This window comes from Colossoma macropomum, unplaced genomic scaffold (assembly GCF_904425465.1).
Source record: "Colossoma macropomum unplaced genomic scaffold, Colossoma_macropomum, whole genome shotgun sequence".
Classification (NCBI taxonomy): Eukaryota; Metazoa; Chordata; class Actinopteri; order Characiformes; family Serrasalmidae; genus Colossoma; species Colossoma macropomum.
The window spans coordinates 9,089,927-9,108,211 of NW_023494792.1; the positions used below are offsets into that span (position 1 = coordinate 9,089,927).

Below are 18,285 nucleotides of genomic sequence, written 5' to 3' on the forward strand. Positions count from 1 at the left end.
TGTAACAAGGTCCAATTTTTTAAGGACAAGTGTTTGATTTTAGGTTTGACTTTAAAAATGCACCTGACAACTTCCACATAAGTACAACAATAAGTTGTACAATTTTGTGTTACAACCAGTGCATTATCTTATTTAACATAGGCAAAGTGGACAGTGGTTCTGTGGGCTTTGTGGGCACAAAAGGTATTTCATTTCATTTCTTCAATGACAGAAAACAACAAAAAAGATGCTGAGTTCATGTAATGCCGTGGAAGTATAGTGCAGTGAATAATACCTGCAGGTCCAGTGTTGACCAATAGATGTCAGAATTTCTCTGAATATCTTTGAATCTTCAAGCGTTGCATCATCAGCTTTTTTCCCAGATGTCTTCATCAGCTTCTGTGTAGGGATATCAAAACAGTGTGTTCATAAGACTTTTAAGACCAAACACCTTCTGAAAGTATATTTAGCTTCACTTGTGTTATCTGAGCTGCATGAAGTAGATGCTTCGTATAAGTGCTCCATCACAAGAAGACATTAGATTGATCGACGCTGGATTATGATCAGTAGTGTTAACATGCCATCAGTGATGACAGATGGGGGGGGACAGAGACAGAGAAGATGAACACAGACTCATAGCAAACTTACCTTGCAACTTGTTAAAATCTTCATTGAGTCTTCTTTAACTATGACACCATCTCAAAGTCATTGTGTATGATGTGTGACAAAGCAAACATAATTCTATAATAGGTTCAGGACACTGAATTTATCGCTACCCATGTTTTTCGCTGAATTTTGGTGAGACTGAGACTGAGAAAAGATCTACATGGATTACATTTACACTTAGTCCCCCTGCTGGACACACCTGCTTGTTTATTCTGGTCTGGTGCTGGTTTAGCTGGTCAACCACCACAACCATACCAGCATTCAAAACACAACATATGGGGTTTTGGTGGTGATAAGCATAACATCTTCTATTGCTGCTGACCAACATACCATCATCCAAATGTCCAGAAGAAACATTACTGCAAAAGGATAACTTTTCAGGAGAAGAAAAGAACATTCTTTACTTGTAATGGAAGTTTATTTAAAAGATTTTTTCCAAGTATTTTTGGACCTTTTCTGTTGGTCTGTTCCACATGAAATGTAAATCAAATGCAAAGAGTTATTGAAGCATTTAAACTGTGCAAAAAAAGTATGACAAAAATAAAGGCAAGGTTTGTGCACGACAGTGACGATGTGGTGGTTTTGCTGGTCTAATGCACTCTAATAACTCATAATCTGAGAACTTTCAAGCTAGGGCTGCAATGGGCTGTGATGATTAGAGCAGAAACACCCCGCTCAGAATAATATAAACACTAACAAAGAAGGGAAATATATGATTAAAAATCGATGGTCTAAAATCGAGAAAGGTGATAAGTTGGGGGGGGGTAGCCAGTAATTGATAAATGAAAAAGTAATATACAGTGTTGTTTTTTTCATATTATTAACTGTTTGGAGACTTTAGTATAATTTAAGCTTTCTTCTCTAACTATAATTTCTTGTATTCAGGTATACTTCTGACTCAGCAAGAGTTTTAACTGAGAAATAAACTGAACAGGAATTTAAACAAAAGCGAATTAATATTTCAATAGTGAATTTTCACATCAAGGTGCCAGGTACCATTATTTAAATATATTTCTCACAGAAACATATTTGAACAATCAAAACAAAGTTGATGGATTAACCGATTATAGAAAAATCGTTAGCTGCAGCCTTGGTTAGAATATGAAATCTGTTGCTTATATCAAAAACTCTGAAATGGCCGTAACACATTCAGACCCATCATACAGATTCAGACAAACTACGAGGATCATTAACATGCCTTTGATGTTTATTTAGATAAATTAATTTGATTCATGGTTGTACAATAATTGCTGCTCAGAGACAAAAATGAAACTGTTGTCTGTTTGCTTTGAAGAAAACTGACTTTAGTCAGAGAGTTAAAGGTCATAAACAAATCAATCATGACCTCTAATGTAAATGAAGTGCTATGACCAGGTGATTTAAGAGGAAGAGGACTGTCCTCTCTACCTTCAATTTGGAAACAAACAGCTGCATTATTCAGTGAGGTCATTTACGAGGTCTCAAACATCTTCTTCCTGCCACCCATGCCAGCCTTGTCATCAACAGTCTTACGCCAGTCACCCACAGTTTCCTTCATTCAAGGGAACAAAAACAGGAAAAAAAGAATAGAGAAACAGGTTTAACCAAAGGATCCAGATCCACAGGATCTTGCTTACCCCACTACACATAGATACAGCAAAACTTGTGTGTGAGCATCATGTATAAATGTATGAAAAGAGAAGTTTCATCTTGAATTTGCAAAAGATTTAATGTATTTGTTTTAAGTGGTGTTTATTCACCCCCTCTTTGACTTCTTTCTTCACCTGTTTGAGGTTGGCTCTTAAGTCTAAGCTCGCCTTCTGTGAGGAGCTCCACAAAGTTTGAAGCATTTGATCAGCAGACATTCACACTTTCTTCAAAGCTGGTTTCTTGAACTTGCCCTTCAGGTCAATCACTGACTTCTTCAGTTCCTCTATCTGTTACATGCAAACAGACCACAGAAGATATTTGCTACTGTAATAGCACTAATGCACAACAGCAGATTTTTCGAAAGTGCATTCTGTAACAGTATCCTACCGTACCTCCTGGTTATTTTTGGTCAGTTTGGCTGCCAAGTCATATCGTTCTTCATCTACTTTGTTGATCTTTGGGTGGAACTTTCTGCACAAATCCTGCAATTAATAATTTATGAAAATTACATATTCACAGGAACACTGACATCCCATGCAGTTTCACTCTACATTGGAGTTGAAGGTTTGCTTAGGTTTGACATGAGCCAGGAGACTCTCTAGCTGATTCAAAATGAAAATGTTCAGACAACAACAAAGACCATTTTACAAAGAATAATAATGCAAGTGCACCTGAAGATCTGCCATCGCTCCTGAGAGGTCAGGTTCAGGGCAATTTTCCTCTAAATAAGCCTTCTTTGCGGCCTCAGTTGCAGCTGTCTCAGCCTTCAGCAGCCTATCGCCAATGGACAGAATCAAGGTCTGCCAAACATGTATGAAACATTACAGTAATTTCATATAAATGGCCCTTAAAAGCACTGCAATTTTAGGGTGTAATGTGATAAAACGTTTACAATGCAAGCTGGTTAACCTTTATCTGATTCTTCCGACTCAAGGGCATCCTTTTCCTTATCAGTGGAGAAAACCAAAAGGAAATTTGTTAGAAAACAGCATATTGTGAAAAACACATTAAGCATCATGCCAGAAAGGCTACAGTCAGGGGCAAATAGAGGAAATGACTACCCAGGACCCCTAGATGGAGGAGGCCCTCAAGGGGCATGGACTAAAATGTTTGCCGCTCATGTAGAATATTGTACAATTAAGAGTTTCATTCTGAAATGCTGCATGTCTATTTGTCACAATTTCAGATGTAACAAGTTTGGAAAAGAATAACAGCTAGTGTTTGATGGAAAACAATCATAATACAGCACTGATTTCTATTGTGTAAATCTCACTCCCAGCAACATATATCATGAAAGAAGAAAACTGAAAGTGGTCTATAATGCATTTTGGAATGAAATCCTTCGATTTTAAATTTTTAACTAATTTGTGAAATAACCAATGTAACCAGTGTAACTAATATTGGCAAAATACATAGATCAAGCAACTAAGTATAAAAGAGTCAGACTTCAGTAATCAATAATGTATCCCACATAGAGTACTTACTCAGACATCTTGATTTCTTGTTTGCCTTAGATCCTGTAAAAAGGATGCACTTGTAAAAGCTCTAGAACTCACTGCACCACCACATATATTACACTTTCTGTTTTAGACACGTCTAGGTATTTAAGTATGGTTTGGAAAAAAGCTGTTGAAACAGACTACATAAAGGAAAAAATAATGACCAGGTAAGAACTTTATGGCTATTTTTGTTATCAGCAAATAGCTGCTCTAAAGATGTGTATGTTGAGATATTTGTCTTTTATTTCGGCAAATCACACTCTTCTTTTGATGAAACAACAAAACATGATGAACAACGTAGTTGCTCATTAAAAGGTATCATTATGTTTCACTCACAGGTACCCAATTAGATAAAGTCTAATGTTAGCGGTCTAAAGCATGTTTGTTCAAAACATAGTAACGAAGCACAAGAGTGGTCTAAAGAACTGAACTGGGGAAGGCGATATACACTACAGGAGGAAAGTCTTTTACAGACAGAAGGAAAATCACTTCTAAATTAAGTTAGGCAGTGTTAGGGGCCAGCTGTCCACTTTAAGTCTCTCTTCTGGGGATATGCTTGTCTTCAAGGACACATTACAAGCTAACGCCCCGGCATGTGCTACGAACCCTGATGTTTGAGATTCATCAGCCTTATTCAGGAGGCCACAAGAGACAAACACAAAGAAGCCTCAACCAACCCATGCAGGCATGGATTGTTTAGATTGGCTCTTGAAATAGCGCAAGATTGCTTTCATGAATGAACCTAACTGAAGGAAGACAGCTGTCTAAAACAACATATGAACTGCCATAGGAGAGTGGACATTGCAGATACTTTAACCATGTATTATATCTAGATCAATGTCACACTGCTATTTAAAACCTGTTAATGCTGTTAATAATTTCACTGTGAAGCATTAATCTATGGTTTTCCTTTCTCGATCTGGAAGATTCTCTGTAAACTGATAAGAAGCACATATGCTAAAAAGAACTTTTAAATAAGTACAACATGTAACATAAAGGGAACCATGTAATAACATTTGTCACGGAACTGTTCACACAGGAATTTCAGAACATCAAATCATCTCTTCACAAATCAAGGAGCGCAATGTCCTTCACGCTGCTACAGAACAACTTGTTGAACTGCAATGGTAAGGTGCTTTTAAAACATAAAAGTACCAATTCATATATTTTAAGTTACAGACAAAACCTCAAAACTATAGCTAAAGGGGAATTTTAATTAGAATGCATTTTTTTTTTACAAATTTCCACATTATTCAACTATTAAGATAAAAGTCATTCAGAGTGGCTTCATGTGAAATGTACCATTCTAGAATCAGAATTGTTAACAATAGCAGTGACAGGAAACAGACATTCAAAGTGTTTAATGGCTCTGAAAGCTCCCTTACAGGACGCTGTTACATGAAACCATTATAAATACATCATATATTTTTTTAAATGTCAAAATGGACATACATGGTTTTGTCCTGACAGTGACAAAATTATGCAAAAAAGTAAATTATTGTAATTCCTCTTTTAAAATAGCAGTGGTGTGTCACAAAATGTAACTCTTCACAGTGTCTACATCAGTAATTTCAGAAATTAAATACAGCCATTAATAAAAATCAGTCTCAGTAGTCATTAAACCAGCATCTCAAAGGCAATAATGGTCAATTAATTTGTACAAAGCTGGAACATCACACATGAGGATTTACAAGATTAACATTAGAAATGAACTGGCTTTGAATTATGTTCAAACTCTTGGCAATAATAAAGTTTCTAAATCTTCATTATTGCAGTGGCCACAACATAGTTACCAGATAACACCAGATAATGGAATATCAACTGGAATATAACATGTTTCCAGTATTAGACAAAACCCTGATATAAGGCACAATTTCTTTTCTTCTGCTACAGCAGAAGGAAAATCCTGACTGCAGGTGTTTGCCACAGATTCCGATCCATTAAAAAAGTGTCAAAAACCTTAAATTCCCTCTCTTGGAATCAGAGGAGACAGTTGAGTGGTTCTAACCTAGAAGAGAATGCAGCAAACAGGATCCAGATCCGAGACTCCCACAAGCTACTGAAATGTACTGAGAGGTTTAATATCATTCTGTGATGACTAAGCAAAACACTGCAATTCTCTTTATAGCGCTGGACCACCACACAGGATCTGAAACTCTACCCTCAGTACTGCTCCTCAATCTCTGTACAGACAAAAAGAAAGAACGAAAGGTCCCTGGCAAGTATTCAGTCATGAAATATTCTAATGCAGGACCTACCCTTATGCCAATAACCTACACCTGGACAGGATAAGGCCTACAAGAGCATCTAAATATTAGCACCAAGTATGTTGGATTATAACTGGAGCTAAATTATGGTGGGGAATAGATCTCCAGGAGCATGACTAGACACACCCTAGACGCAATAATATTGATGCATGCTGATGTATTACTCACCTCTGGTAAGCTGGAAAAGTTGTCTGAACATGAAGAAACATGCTCTGCATCTGTATAAAAATGGGAAAAAAGCCCTCAAATGATACATTAAACTGATCACAGATGTTGTTTCAGAAAGAAAATGGTGGATGTGGAACTTACCTTTCTCACAAAACCAACGACCAGCAAGCAAACAAGCAAAACAGATTTCGAGACATGCTGAAGGACTGTTAAATCTCCTGTTGCATTTAGAGTACGCCAGTGAAATCATTCACTAGTATTTTTTCATTGTCATAGAAGAGTATGTTTATTTGGTTAAGAAAATCACATCATCTTTGGGCTCATTTTAAAAAGGAGTGTCGTGAAAAGAACCACTGGATTCAGATGGTAATGCAACATTGGCTTGTACAGAGGCTAAAACATCTGCCTGAAGACAAATGGAAACTGTTCATGGTGTAGTTGACCTGTGAACAGTATAATAATAGGAAATCAATGGTGACAAGCCAACAGGCTCTGGTCCTTGCGCTCAAGCCTCTGACTCAAACATCTTTTTCCGTCCACCCATGCCAGCCTTGTCCTCAATGCTCTTACGCCAGTCACCAACATCGCGCAATTCCTTATCCTGTAAAGAAAGGAAAGGAATGATTACAGGTAGGTAGGACCACTGCAAAATAAAATAGATTCAGAACAGCTAACCAGCAAAGCAGGAATGTCTAAAGGCCAAAGCACACTCACAAACAACAAACACCAACAAACACCAACCTTCTAAAGTTATCTTAGAAACAGAACTGATAAACCAAATGAACTAGTGCTAAAGGGGGGGGGCTCTCTAGAACAATGGGAAAGAGGGAGAACATTCTAGAACAGAACTCCTAACTGAATAATCTTAAATACATTTTTTATCTAAAGACTTTTACTTAAATGCAAATGAAATTTGATTCTAAGACAAAAAAATTAATGTAGTTGAGCACTATGTACAAAATTATTTCCAAAACATTTTATATAAATAAATAAATAAATAAATAAATAAATTCAGACTGTTGTTGTGGTGTTGCTGTATTTTGTGTGTTGTGTATTTTTAAAAGTAAAGTGTTCCCTCTTGTAAATTGCATGATAAATTGAGGTTTAAGGGTCTGTCTGCATAAGCCAATCAGTGTAGCTGATGAATGTGGGCTAACCAATCAAAATTCATGTTTTACCCATGTGCTCATATTCAGCAATAAGCTGTTTAGAGGGCTAAGTAGCTTGGCTATGAAGGTCATTGTAGTGGTAAAAGGTAAGCTACGAAATGCAGCGATATGTTACTATTTGAAATGTGACCAACTAATTTAAAATAATGTGTTATGTGAGAAGCAGTTACTTACATTAACCTAGTGTTAATGTTAGCTAAAATCCCTCGCTAAAGTCACCTCTACAAAACAGAGAGCTAAGTAGGTTAACAAACTAAGAGCTGAGTTCAGGGAACACAGTTCATTGATTAGCTAATATGGTCACATTTGGAGGTTATTAGTTTGCTAATTTAGCCACATTGCTTATCTAGCTGGTGTTAGTTAGCCACCTAGCTAACTAATACAGGCTTAACTAGCTAGCTGTCTTGCCTAAACTGTGAAGCAACAAGCTAGTCTGCTACTTCAATAACAAAATTATCTCTGATTTAAGACGTGTGTATGTAGATCTTCATAATTCTTTGAAGTGCCAGTGATTTGACTATGTAATGATACCAACAAAAATGATACTTATTCAAAAGTCCAGTGCACATAAAAGTACATTTAAAACATTTCACTTCAAAAGTGCTGGGGGAACTAGAGTAAGACAGTCACAGTGAAGCAGAGGCACAAACAGCAGAGAGGAGAGGGCCACAACACAATATGTCTAATGTTAATATACTGCAGTCAGTACATTATTAAGAAATGAACATATTGAAGCCTCCCAACCCACACCCCCCAATGATGTAGCACAATATATTTATCCTGTCATCATCCTACTTCTCATATACATGTAGTGTACATAGTACAATAAATTAACTATCCCCATAGTACCAAATTTTCATACTGATGTTGTACAAAAGTCTCTCAGAACGTTGCAAGTTGTGAAGGATTTGTTTGAAACATTTCGCCTGTATAAGCTCATGAAGAAGAGGCAGATAAATAGATGTCAGGGTCGCCTGCGTAGTGTTGATGGAAGCTAAGTGGTGAGGTATTTTGTTAAGAAATTGGATCTTTCTGTGAGTCATGGGTCCAATAAAAATGTAAGAGGGTCTTGTTGCTGTAGGTCTCCTGGCCTGCGTCACGGGCCTCAGTGCAATGCATCCCCGTCTCCCCAGAACTGACACCCCTGAGTTCATCACATATTCTTCTGTCAGCACACACACCCAGAGCCATTAAGAGAACTCTTCAGAATAGACTTCTTATTTGAGCTAAAATTCAGGTGTGGGGGAGCTGGATCTGAGGATAATCTTTAAAAAAGACCCACCTCCTCTTTGACTTCTTTCTTCACTTGTTTCAGGTTGGCTCTCAGGTCCAGGTTCACCTTGTGCTTGGAGCCCAGCAGAGCCTGAAGCATAGCATCAGCCGACATGCGCACTTTCTTCAGAGGCGGTTTCTTGAACTTGCCCTTGAGATCCACAATCTTTATATTCAAGTCCTTAACCTGGAGACAGAGAAAAGCTATTCAAGAAGAGAAAAAGTGTATCAGTTAGGCAAGTGTCAAGTAAGAGAAAGCTTACCTCATCAACGACCATGTTGGCTTTGTGCTCAAGATTGTATCTCTCCTCATCAATTACAAAAATCTTTTCATGTAGTTCTCTGCAGAGTGCCTGATGGTATAAACATGTACACTCATAGTAAGACCAACTGTTCGCATTTAAATCTCAGCTATAGTGAAACTGTTAGTAATATGAATGGTGCTTTGACTAAATTTATGAATTCATGCATTTTGCTTAGTCTTTGTACACTAGACATTCAAAAGTTTGTAGACACCTGCTACAGTAACAGCCTCTATTCTTCTGGGAAGGCTTTACGCTATATTAGATTGTTGGAATATTGCTGTGAGATTAAGAACATTAATGAGGTAAAGTACTGATGTTGGATGATTAGTTCTGGATCACAAACCCCAGTACAACTCATTTCAAAGGTATTTCATGGTGTCATCAATTGCAATATGTGCACCTTAAAGTAGCTGAATTCACTAATTAGAAAGGGTGTCTGGATATATTTGGACATACTAGTGTATCACTAAACAAGAACAAGGTCATAGTGAGTTAGTGGCAAGTCTTTCTGTTCGGTTGATAAAGTTGCTGTGGGTTTTACCTGTAATTCGTCCTTGCTGCTGGGCAAAGAAAGAGGAGGGCAGTGCTCTTCCATGTACCTCTTCCTCTCCTGCACTTTCTCTATCTCCTCAGCCTCTAGCAACTCTTTTGCTACCTGGAGCATTAAGCTCTGAGGGCAGATATTGGAAAGTACATTAACAGTTTTGATTTATTCATGGGACAATGGGATAATCATCCCATTGTCAATGGAATGGCTACAACTATGTTTTAGCACATATACTATATTATTGCTGGATTATTATTATTCGTCTTTTTATTAGTTAAATTTTAATCTTTATTCAAAATATAAGATTTTTACACAGAGTTTTTACCTTCAGGTTGTGTTTTCGACTCATGGACATCCTTTTGCTTCTAATATAAATAAAAAAAGATGTTTGGTGTTTATTCATTCAATTTATTCTTTAGTTAAACAACTTTAAACTTATCTACATTCGATTTACTTTCTTGTAGTTCTAGTAATTCTAGTAGTTACATAATCATAAATTAAACAATGCTAATTATTAGCAAATGCTGAGAATCAGGCTCAGTTCTACTTACTCTGTCATGCTGGCGGTTTGTCTTTATTCCCTGGTGACAGTAACACAAAGAAGGAACCACATAAATGTTTGTGACATATTACTCTGGGTTTCTGTTAGTCAGAATGAAAGTTTTAAAGAAGGTATAGTGCTGTGTAAAAGTCACTGACCACCCTTCATGTATTTAATTTCTACTCAAAATGGCCTTAAAGTGCAAGTTATTCATTTTTTTAAGAGATATGTCTGAGGAAATTAGATTTAATTAGAAAGGGGAAAGTCCAAGAAAAATACACGAAAAACAGGAGTTTCCAAAACTGGAGTTCAAAAAATTATTAAAAGAAATACAGAAAATGAGACTCATAACACCCGTGCAAACCCCGGTAAAGCATCACTAGATAAACAATAATTAAAGCTTTCATCTTTGAGAGAGAGGAGAAAATCAAGCTCCACTCTTGCTTGAGATCTGAAAAATCCACAAGTGTTTCTGTCTGTTTTTCCAGTGTGAGAAGACAACTCAACACTGTGAGTCTGAAAGGATGTGTAGCTGTTAAAAAGCTGTTACTGAGAAATGAAAATGTGCAAAAAAAGAAAATTTGGAGATCAAACAAAGAAGCTGCTGGTGATCTTAGAACAACAGACAGGTCATGCAGAGTCCAGACTTAATCACTGAATGTGTTTGGGATTACTTCTATCATGAGAAGCAGAAAACGCAACCAACTTCCAAGATTGAACTTTGGAGGTGTGGAAAAATATTCACGTGCATTTCTTTGAAAAACTGAAATCAAGTCATTCAGCAAGAAAGGAAGCTGTAATAAATGGGTAAATAAAAGGGTAGATCCCTGCTCAGGCCAATTTGTTAGTCAGTGTAGTGACAAAATTTCTGAACTTGATCACAAAAAAACATAAAAATCATAAAATCTTCAACACTGTACTTGCAAAAGATAACGGAAAGTGAACAGTATATTCAAGATTATCTAACCTTGAACAAATTATAGCTTTAAATGTCACATGCAAATGACCAGAACAGTGATTCTAAATCTGAGTAGGCTATCTGCTCTCAAATCCCTTCTTGACCGACATCATAGGCTTTTCTCAGAGAGGTCAGTGCAACATGATACCACAAGTGGTAGACAAGCCCAAGAGACAAGCTAGCCTTATGGAACATCCCAAAGATGGCCAAGATGTTAGAGCACAGTTCTGAAATAACAACATGTCCTTTATTCCCTTCACAGCTGTGTACCATTACCAGACTTTCTTTATCCAGCTTGAGTTGTGCAGCAGACATACTGGCTAAGTGATAACCGAGTTACTAATTGACTGCTTTAGTGCCCTCAAACGCTCACCTCATTCCTTAACTACATGCTTAGAAAGCTGCGAAGACAGTTGCAAGGCTATACAAAGCCTTCCACTCCATTCTAAGAAGAAAATAGAGGCTATTCTTAGAAGCCTAAAGGTAGGCTGAGGAACATTAAGACATCATAAAATAAAACTAAAGCTATTACAAAACAGACATAGCTTAAAAATAAGGACAGCTTAAAAAACCCTCTGTCAGCTGTAGTCAGCTGGTTTAAGTTTATTAACAATCACTACACTTTACATGCCACTTTCCTGTCATTTTGATATTTTGTTTAAAGGTAAAGCAAGTCGTTTGGATGAGACACTATAGTAAACTGTCAATTACGCATGACTGGCTGTAGGTGTTGACAAGAAGAAAAACATTGGAGTATCATTTTCAAAATTTATTGGTGTAGGTGGTATTGCCTTTCAAGTGCCACATCGTCAGTTCATATGTCATGTAAGTGCTGTAGCCCTCCCTGACCACCATTCACTAAAGTAGCCAAATAGTTCCACTTCATCCCACCAATAAAGTTATGTTCCAAAAATCAGTTAAAAAACAACAAATATATGCACATAAGCCAATCCGTGCATTGCTGGTGCTGTGCACCCAAACATTGTTTGATTTAAAAAATCACTTAAAAACTCTACAATTTTGCAGTATTACAAGTACTAAGACCAGCAAACATAATTAATACACCTTCATACACAATTACTGTGTTTCTTAACCTGACAGCCTGACAGAATAAAGGAAGGAAAAGCTCTCACCTCACAGACAGAAGGAGGAACGAGGCTTTCTCTTGAAGATGGGCGACTCTTAGGCAGAGACACAGCTGAAGTGTAAAGAAGGTATATATTGCATTCTCTGATCGCTCTGTAAATCCTGCCTTTCTCTTTATGGAAATGGATTACTGACCAAACCAATGAGCTGACAAGGTCATGAAATACAGCACTATGGCTTCCTTCCCTGCTCCTCCAATATAAATAACCCATCCTTCAAGATAGTTGTTTAGGCTTTATTATCTTTTATTTAGCAGGCACTTTGGTCCTGCTTGGTGATAAAGGGCCCAACAGCTGCCTTAGAAATTGGCAAATAAACACCAATAAACAAAGGACAAACAGTAAAATCACATGAGTTCTCTGGAAATGATGTTTTTTTTAAATTATTTTTTCTGAATAATCATACAGACTGACTTCTCTTACCTTAGCCAGATGAATCTGTCCGAAGAGAAGTGGGGTGAAATGTCCAGAATGGCCATCTATCCGTTTAGTCATAATGAGTTATCTTGCAAAACATTAAAATGGAGTTAAAAACAGTATCATCACAACAAGGACTAACTTTGTATTGTTTCAATAAAGGAAGATCTTACCTTATACTGGAATTCAGAAGAATTATACAATCATTACATATGTATAGAGATAAATAATCTGCATTAAACAGGAATAAACATCAGGTTTGCTCACACTTTTACTCTGTTTATGCAGTTTTTTGGCTCCGCTATTTCATTTATTTCAGTAAGTGGTTATATATGGCTTTTAGATGTGGGTTTATATATGGCTATTTTGTCAGAGCTCTGAGCAAACAACTCCCTCAAACTTGGAGTGAATGAATGTCATATGTTATGTTTTGTCATTCAAAAAGAGAAGAATTAGGAACATGCTGTAAACCCATTGTAACCCCTGGACGGAAAAAAATATGAAAATAATGATGATATACCATAACTACTGTGTTTTCATACATTAAAATGGATTTCAATATAAATTAAGACACAAATAACACAAGTACTTTACATTTACATTGTTTATTCACACATTGGAAAAATACTTAAAACATACGTTGTGTGAAGTCCTTTATAAGCAGACAGAATATGACTGAAGATTTAGAATTCTAAACTTTTAACAGAAAATAATTGCAGTTTTGCTTGTACTTTCCTACATTTCTTATTGATGATTATGTCCATACGCTAAATTAAACTTGATGGTTTCATTCTGAGTATCTAGCAGCAGGCCACAATAGTGAATCCACAAAAGCACTGAAGAGTAGACTAAATCTGAATATTTAAGCCTCGGACTCAAACATCTTCTTCCTGCCATCCATACCAGCCTTGTCTTCAATGTTCTTGCGCCAGTCGCCAACATCACGCAGCTCCTTATCCTGTGACATAGAGAGAGAAACCATCATATCATGTCCAATAAATATGGGAATTTGGCTTATCACATCTGTCACTGGCAGTTTAGAGACCTGGTGAAGCCTGTTTTAATGATGGGTCAATGGCACCTGCCATTGCTATAAAGAAATATAGGAGGCTCACAAAAGGCCAAAGACAAGAAAAAGTGAAGTTTAGTGATGAAGATGTTGTAAAGATTAGATATCCAGCACCCACCTCCTCCTTGACCTCCTTCTTCACTTGTTTCAGGTTAGCTCTCAGATCCAGAGACACCTTGTGCTTGGAGCCCAGCAGAGCCTGAAGCATTTGATCAGCAGAGAGACGTACTTTCCTCAAAGCTGGCTTCTTAAACTTGCCCTTCAGGTCCTGAACTTTAATTTTCAGGTCCTCAATCTGGAGTGGACCAGAATAACAACCATTTCAACAGCAAATCAAGTCATGAATATTACACATTGAGGTGAGTTCACAGTTTGTTCATGTATAAGATCTTGGCTGTACCTCCTTTGAGCTTTTGCCGACTTTACTCTCCAAATCATATCTCTCCTCGTCAATCACATCAATCTTGTGGTGAAGCTCTCTGCACAGTTCCTGCAGACAAACATATAATTTCCACTTGACATTACAGAAAACAGGAATGTCTCTTCTACATACAGTACTGTACAAAAGTCAGAGCCCTTTCATTTATTTAATTTCCAGTCAAAAATCGCCATAAAGTACTTGTTATTCGTTTTTCCATGTCAGGAAAAAGCAGTAAACATATACAGTGGGGTTCAAAAGTCTGAGAGCACTAGTGAAAATAAAATGCATCTATTTTAAATGCACAGTTTTTCATTACACGTTATATTATCAGAAAAACACACATTTAAGCAAAAAGTACAATCTAACATGAATTTCTGTATTTCTTGTATAGTATGTCCCTCATTTGCTTTAATTTTTTAAGTGTGCACTCGAGCTAGCATAGACTCATCACACGTTTGTGCAAAAGCCTCTGATAAGTAGACAAAATCCACCTGACAGTCGTCTGAACACGAGCATCAAAGGAGGAGATAAGACTAAAGAAAATAACTGACCCTTTTGTACAAAGACCTTAACAAAACATGCTTCAGTTTCAAAAGTGCAGAATCTTGAATACTTCTTCTTTTTTTTTTTACTTGTCATATTTTTTTTTTAATTCTAAAACATTTAGTGTTTATTTCCTGACTTAAAAAATACAAGATTTTCAAGATGGTCTCAGACTTTGGGACCCCACTGTATTTTAACAGAAAATTATGTAGAAGCCTCAACAGCAATATATAGCAATATAATATAATTTGTGTCCGTATATAGTGTGTTCGCCTTTCGCTTATATTACAGTTTCCATTCTTTTCAGGAAACTTGTTTTGAGTTTTTCAAAGAAATTTGCAGGGGATATTTTTTATACTGGACCTCCAAAGTTCTTAGAAGTTGGTTGCAGTTGGTGCCAATCCAAGTAATCCCAATCACAAATTTAGACTCATCAGTCTATAAAACCTTACTCCACATGCCAAATGTCCAGTTTCAGTGTTCAGTGCAAATCCCTTTTTTCTCTCTTTCCTGTTCTCAGTAACAGCTTCTTGACAGCTACACATCCTTTCAGACTCAGAGTGTTGAGTTGTCTTCTCATAGTGGAAGGATGGAGAGAAACACCTGTGGGTTTTTTCTTAAGCAAGGGTGGAGCTTGATTTTCTCCTCTTTCTCAAAGATGAAAAATATTAGTCCTGTTTATATGATGGTAATAGTTGTGGTGGTCTGTCTGGTCTTGTTAGGAGTCACGTTTTCTCTTTTAATAATTTTTGAACTCCAGCTTTGGAGATGTCTACTCTTTTCCCCGCTTATTTGTTTTGGCTTTCTAGCGTCCTTAAAAATATCTCCAGAAAAAATAATACATTTTACAATATGGACATTTTGACTGAGGAGTGGTCTTTTGCTTTTGCACAGTACTGTGTGTGGCATGATAAAGCTAATACCAGATCAGAAGTTGTCTAACATTCTAATGTCAGTATTCTAAATTTGTATTATTGTAACATAAAAGGACACAATTAACCACAGTAACGTGTATTCTTGATCTACTTACTTATGTGTTATTTGTGCGTGTTTAAATCAGTACCTGTAAAGCTTGCATGCCTCCTGGCAGGGATAAAGCAGGGCATGTCTCTGCCATGTATCTTTTTCTCTCCTCCTCTCTCTCCCTTCCTTCCACCTCCAGTAAACCTTTAGCAATGGAGAGCATCAAGCTCTGCAGGAAAGACAGACTGAATTAGTTCCCAGAAAAGCTAGACAGTATCATAAAAAGTAGCGGACTCCTGCATCATAAAACACACAATTGTAAATCTCTTGATAATATGAAAATAAATAAATAAATAATAATAAATAAAAACAAATAAATGAATGAACGAAGGAATCAATGGAGAGAGAATTTAATATACCTTCAGATGATGCTTGCGACTCGATGACATCTTTTTCCTTAAGAGTTTGGATTGGAATGATGAGGAAATCCATGAAAATATCAGGTACATCATGTTTTACACATACACAGTGACAACTCAGACATTGCCTGTATTATAGTTTAATACATTTCCACTTACGCACACAAGGTAATGTAAACCCCTGCGAATTTGCTGTGTGAGATCCCATTATGAACATGCAACCACTGTTTATTTAAATTAACTGAGGGAACTGTAAAGCACACTTAGAACAGCATAAGTGTTTACTTACTCCGACATCTTGGCTGAGTTTTGTTTTCACACCCTGCAGTATAAAAGAACATGCAGTGAGTTCTACAGTAACGCCAATATGTAAAGAAATAAACATACGATAATGTACTGAAAAAGTAAATACAGAAAGGTAGCTTAGATGAGACAAAGTGTAACGGCAAGCCATCAAGCCTTATTAAAATGTTGCGTGACACTCGAAAAACCTGTATAGTCCTCGAGGCAGCTTCCCACAGATTGAGGCACCTTTTCACATCATGCATAAAGAATTTTGGGGAAAAAAACAAGTAGGAGCGATCGGTCATTACAAATTGCTTTTTAATTGATTCCTTAATTGTTACTGAATTATCCAAAATCTTCATGTTGTAATAGGGGAAACCTGGCAGTGGTGGTGTCAGGTCAAAGATAAGGGGCCAGGGCTGGGGGCTGAGACTGAGGGTTGGGGGCGGGGCTGAGACTAAGGGTTGGGGGGAATGGGGGGGCCAAATCAGCTTAAGAGAATCAGTGGCTATATTTGGGTGGGGGTGAAGTTCTTCAGCTGACAGGCTTGTGGGTCTCTGTTATGGTAAGCTTGTCACTGGATGATTATCAAAAAATATGACACCTCCTTAGTTTATGCCCACCCAGCCTTCTAGAACAGTCCCAACATGGTAAAGACATTACAGCGTATAGATCAGAAAGTGGCTTAAACTAAGAATTTATACAATAAGCCATTGTAAGTCTATGTGGTGTAGCGCAATATAATCTAACTGCATTTCATGCAGCTTTCTGCTAAGCAATCATTTTTAATCATTTCAAACATAGAAGAAAGATTTCTTATGTCAAAAAAGACAAAACCAAGTATGAAAAATTTGTCATATAAAAAAAGGAAACTGAGAAAGTAAGCCATGAACAAAAGGAAAATAAATGTAGAAAAGACTAGAAAAAACTTCTCTTCGTAATCCAAATTTGTAATGCGCAGAGAAAAAATCATCACCTCTCTCACAATGCCCCAAGGGAAAGAATCTAGCCAGCACAATGCACATGACAATGCCATGTCGTAAGTGTTTACTGGAATTAGTATGGTGATAATGTGGGCTAATCTTCTGTAATCTTCTTTTTCACTCTCACAAATCCCTTTGCACACACCTCTGCCTCGACCTATGATTCTGATGTCTTTGTGGCACTTTTAACATTACATACGTATCTGGAGTTCTATCTAAAACCCAACATTTACATATCAAGAATTTCACAGTGACAAGAAGATAAACATGGCCATATTACTTTTCAGAGCACCGCACCATGAGCAATTTAGGTTCAGTAAGTCATTTCAGTACGCAATCTATCAACCAGCAGAGATAGCAGGTATGAATATATATCTCTCACTACAGCCATTTGACCCTTGCAGTAAATATAAGGAATGTCTTTGGAACATCTATAAGGAACATCTTTGTATGGCATAAATGAGTCTATAAATGCAAATATGGTCAGAATTTGCAAATAATTAAATATTATAATTCAATATGTGTGTCAAAATAATAGTTCTCCAAGCAGGTTTCACAAATGCTAGCCTCTTCACATACATAGCACACCACAAATAGTGCCACACAGACACACAGAACATCTGTTTACTGCAAAGGACAACTTCAACACATTACAATCCTCCTCCTGTGCACAATAGACCAGACACAATTAGATCAGACAGGACAGTTCCCACTGCCAAGGTGCTAATCCAAAAGGTCAAACGCAGCACAAGGGCTTGGAAGACAGCAGCGACTGAGCAAAAAACAGAACAGAGGCTCTCACCTATGAGTGGAAGGAGGTGGAGTGGAGCGCACAGCCGGGAGAATGGGGGAAGACTGGGAGCGCTGCAGGCAGCTGGCATTATGTGAAGGTATATATTGCATTCCCCAATGGCCAAGGAAATCCCATCTTTCTCTTTATGGAAGTAGTTTCACTCCGAGGCCAATGGGCTAGCAAGCACCTGAAACATTATATCTTAGCCCCAACTCCTCCCTTCACCCCATCAATATAAATAACCCTT

The 18,285-nt window shown here is 37.2% G+C and overlaps 2 protein-coding genes and 1 pseudogene across 2 annotated transcripts; all 3 read right to left on the reverse strand.

Annotated features, from left to right (window-relative positions):
• Positions 1 to 1,605: 1,605 nt before the first annotated feature.
• On the reverse strand, positions 1,606 to 6,347 carry LOC118811563 (annotated as a pseudogene).
• A 118-nt stretch (positions 6,348 to 6,465) lies between these two features.
• Positions 6,466 to 12,235, reverse strand: tnni2a.2 (troponin I type 2a (skeletal, fast), tandem duplicate 2). Its single transcript, XM_036575855.1, has 7 exons — positions 12,134 to 12,235; positions 10,053 to 10,082; positions 9,827 to 9,866; positions 9,496 to 9,624; positions 8,913 to 9,002; positions 8,660 to 8,836; positions 6,466 to 6,809 (listed from the first exon to the last, which is right to left on the reverse strand). Exons 2-7 carry the CDS (start codon positions 10,058 to 10,060, stop codon positions 6,714 to 6,716), a joined length of 540 nt encoding a protein of 179 aa, XP_036431748.1. The 5' UTR covers positions 10,061 to 10,082; positions 12,134 to 12,235; the 3' UTR covers positions 6,466 to 6,713.
• A 913-nt stretch (positions 12,236 to 13,148) lies between these two features.
• Positions 13,149 to 18,132, reverse strand: LOC118811562 (troponin I, fast skeletal muscle-like). The gene is made up of 7 exons (XM_036575856.1): positions 18,048 to 18,132; positions 16,267 to 16,299; positions 15,978 to 16,014; positions 15,659 to 15,787; positions 14,032 to 14,121; positions 13,750 to 13,926; positions 13,149 to 13,520 (listed from the first exon to the last, which is right to left on the reverse strand). The coding sequence occupies exons 2-7, from the start codon at positions 16,272 to 16,274 to the stop codon at positions 13,425 to 13,427; spliced, it is 537 nt and encodes a 178-aa protein (XP_036431749.1). The 5' UTR covers positions 16,275 to 16,299; positions 18,048 to 18,132; the 3' UTR covers positions 13,149 to 13,424.
• Positions 18,133 to 18,285: the final 153 nt, after the last annotated feature.

Excerpts from the sequence above, each read along its gene's own strand:
- tnni2a.2 (XM_036575855.1), bottom strand. Across the intron at positions 9,003-9,495 it reads GCAGCAAGGACGAATTACAG|GCACTCTGCAGAGAACTACA; the intron begins GTAAAACCCACA and ends TTATACCATCAG. Across the intron at positions 8,837-8,912 it reads CCAACATGGTCGTTGATGAG|GTTAAGGACTTGAATATAAA; the intron begins GTAAGCTTTCTC and ends CTCTGTCTCCAG.
- LOC118811562 (XM_036575856.1), bottom strand. Across the intron at positions 15,788-15,977 it reads GTCGCAAGCATCATCTGAAG|AGCTTGATGCTCTCCATTGC; the intron begins GTATATTAAATT and ends TCTTTCCTGCAG. Across the intron at positions 13,927-14,031 it reads TCGGCAAAAGCTCAAAGGAG|ATTGAGGACCTGAAAATTAA; the intron begins GTACAGCCAAGA and ends GGTCCACTCCAG.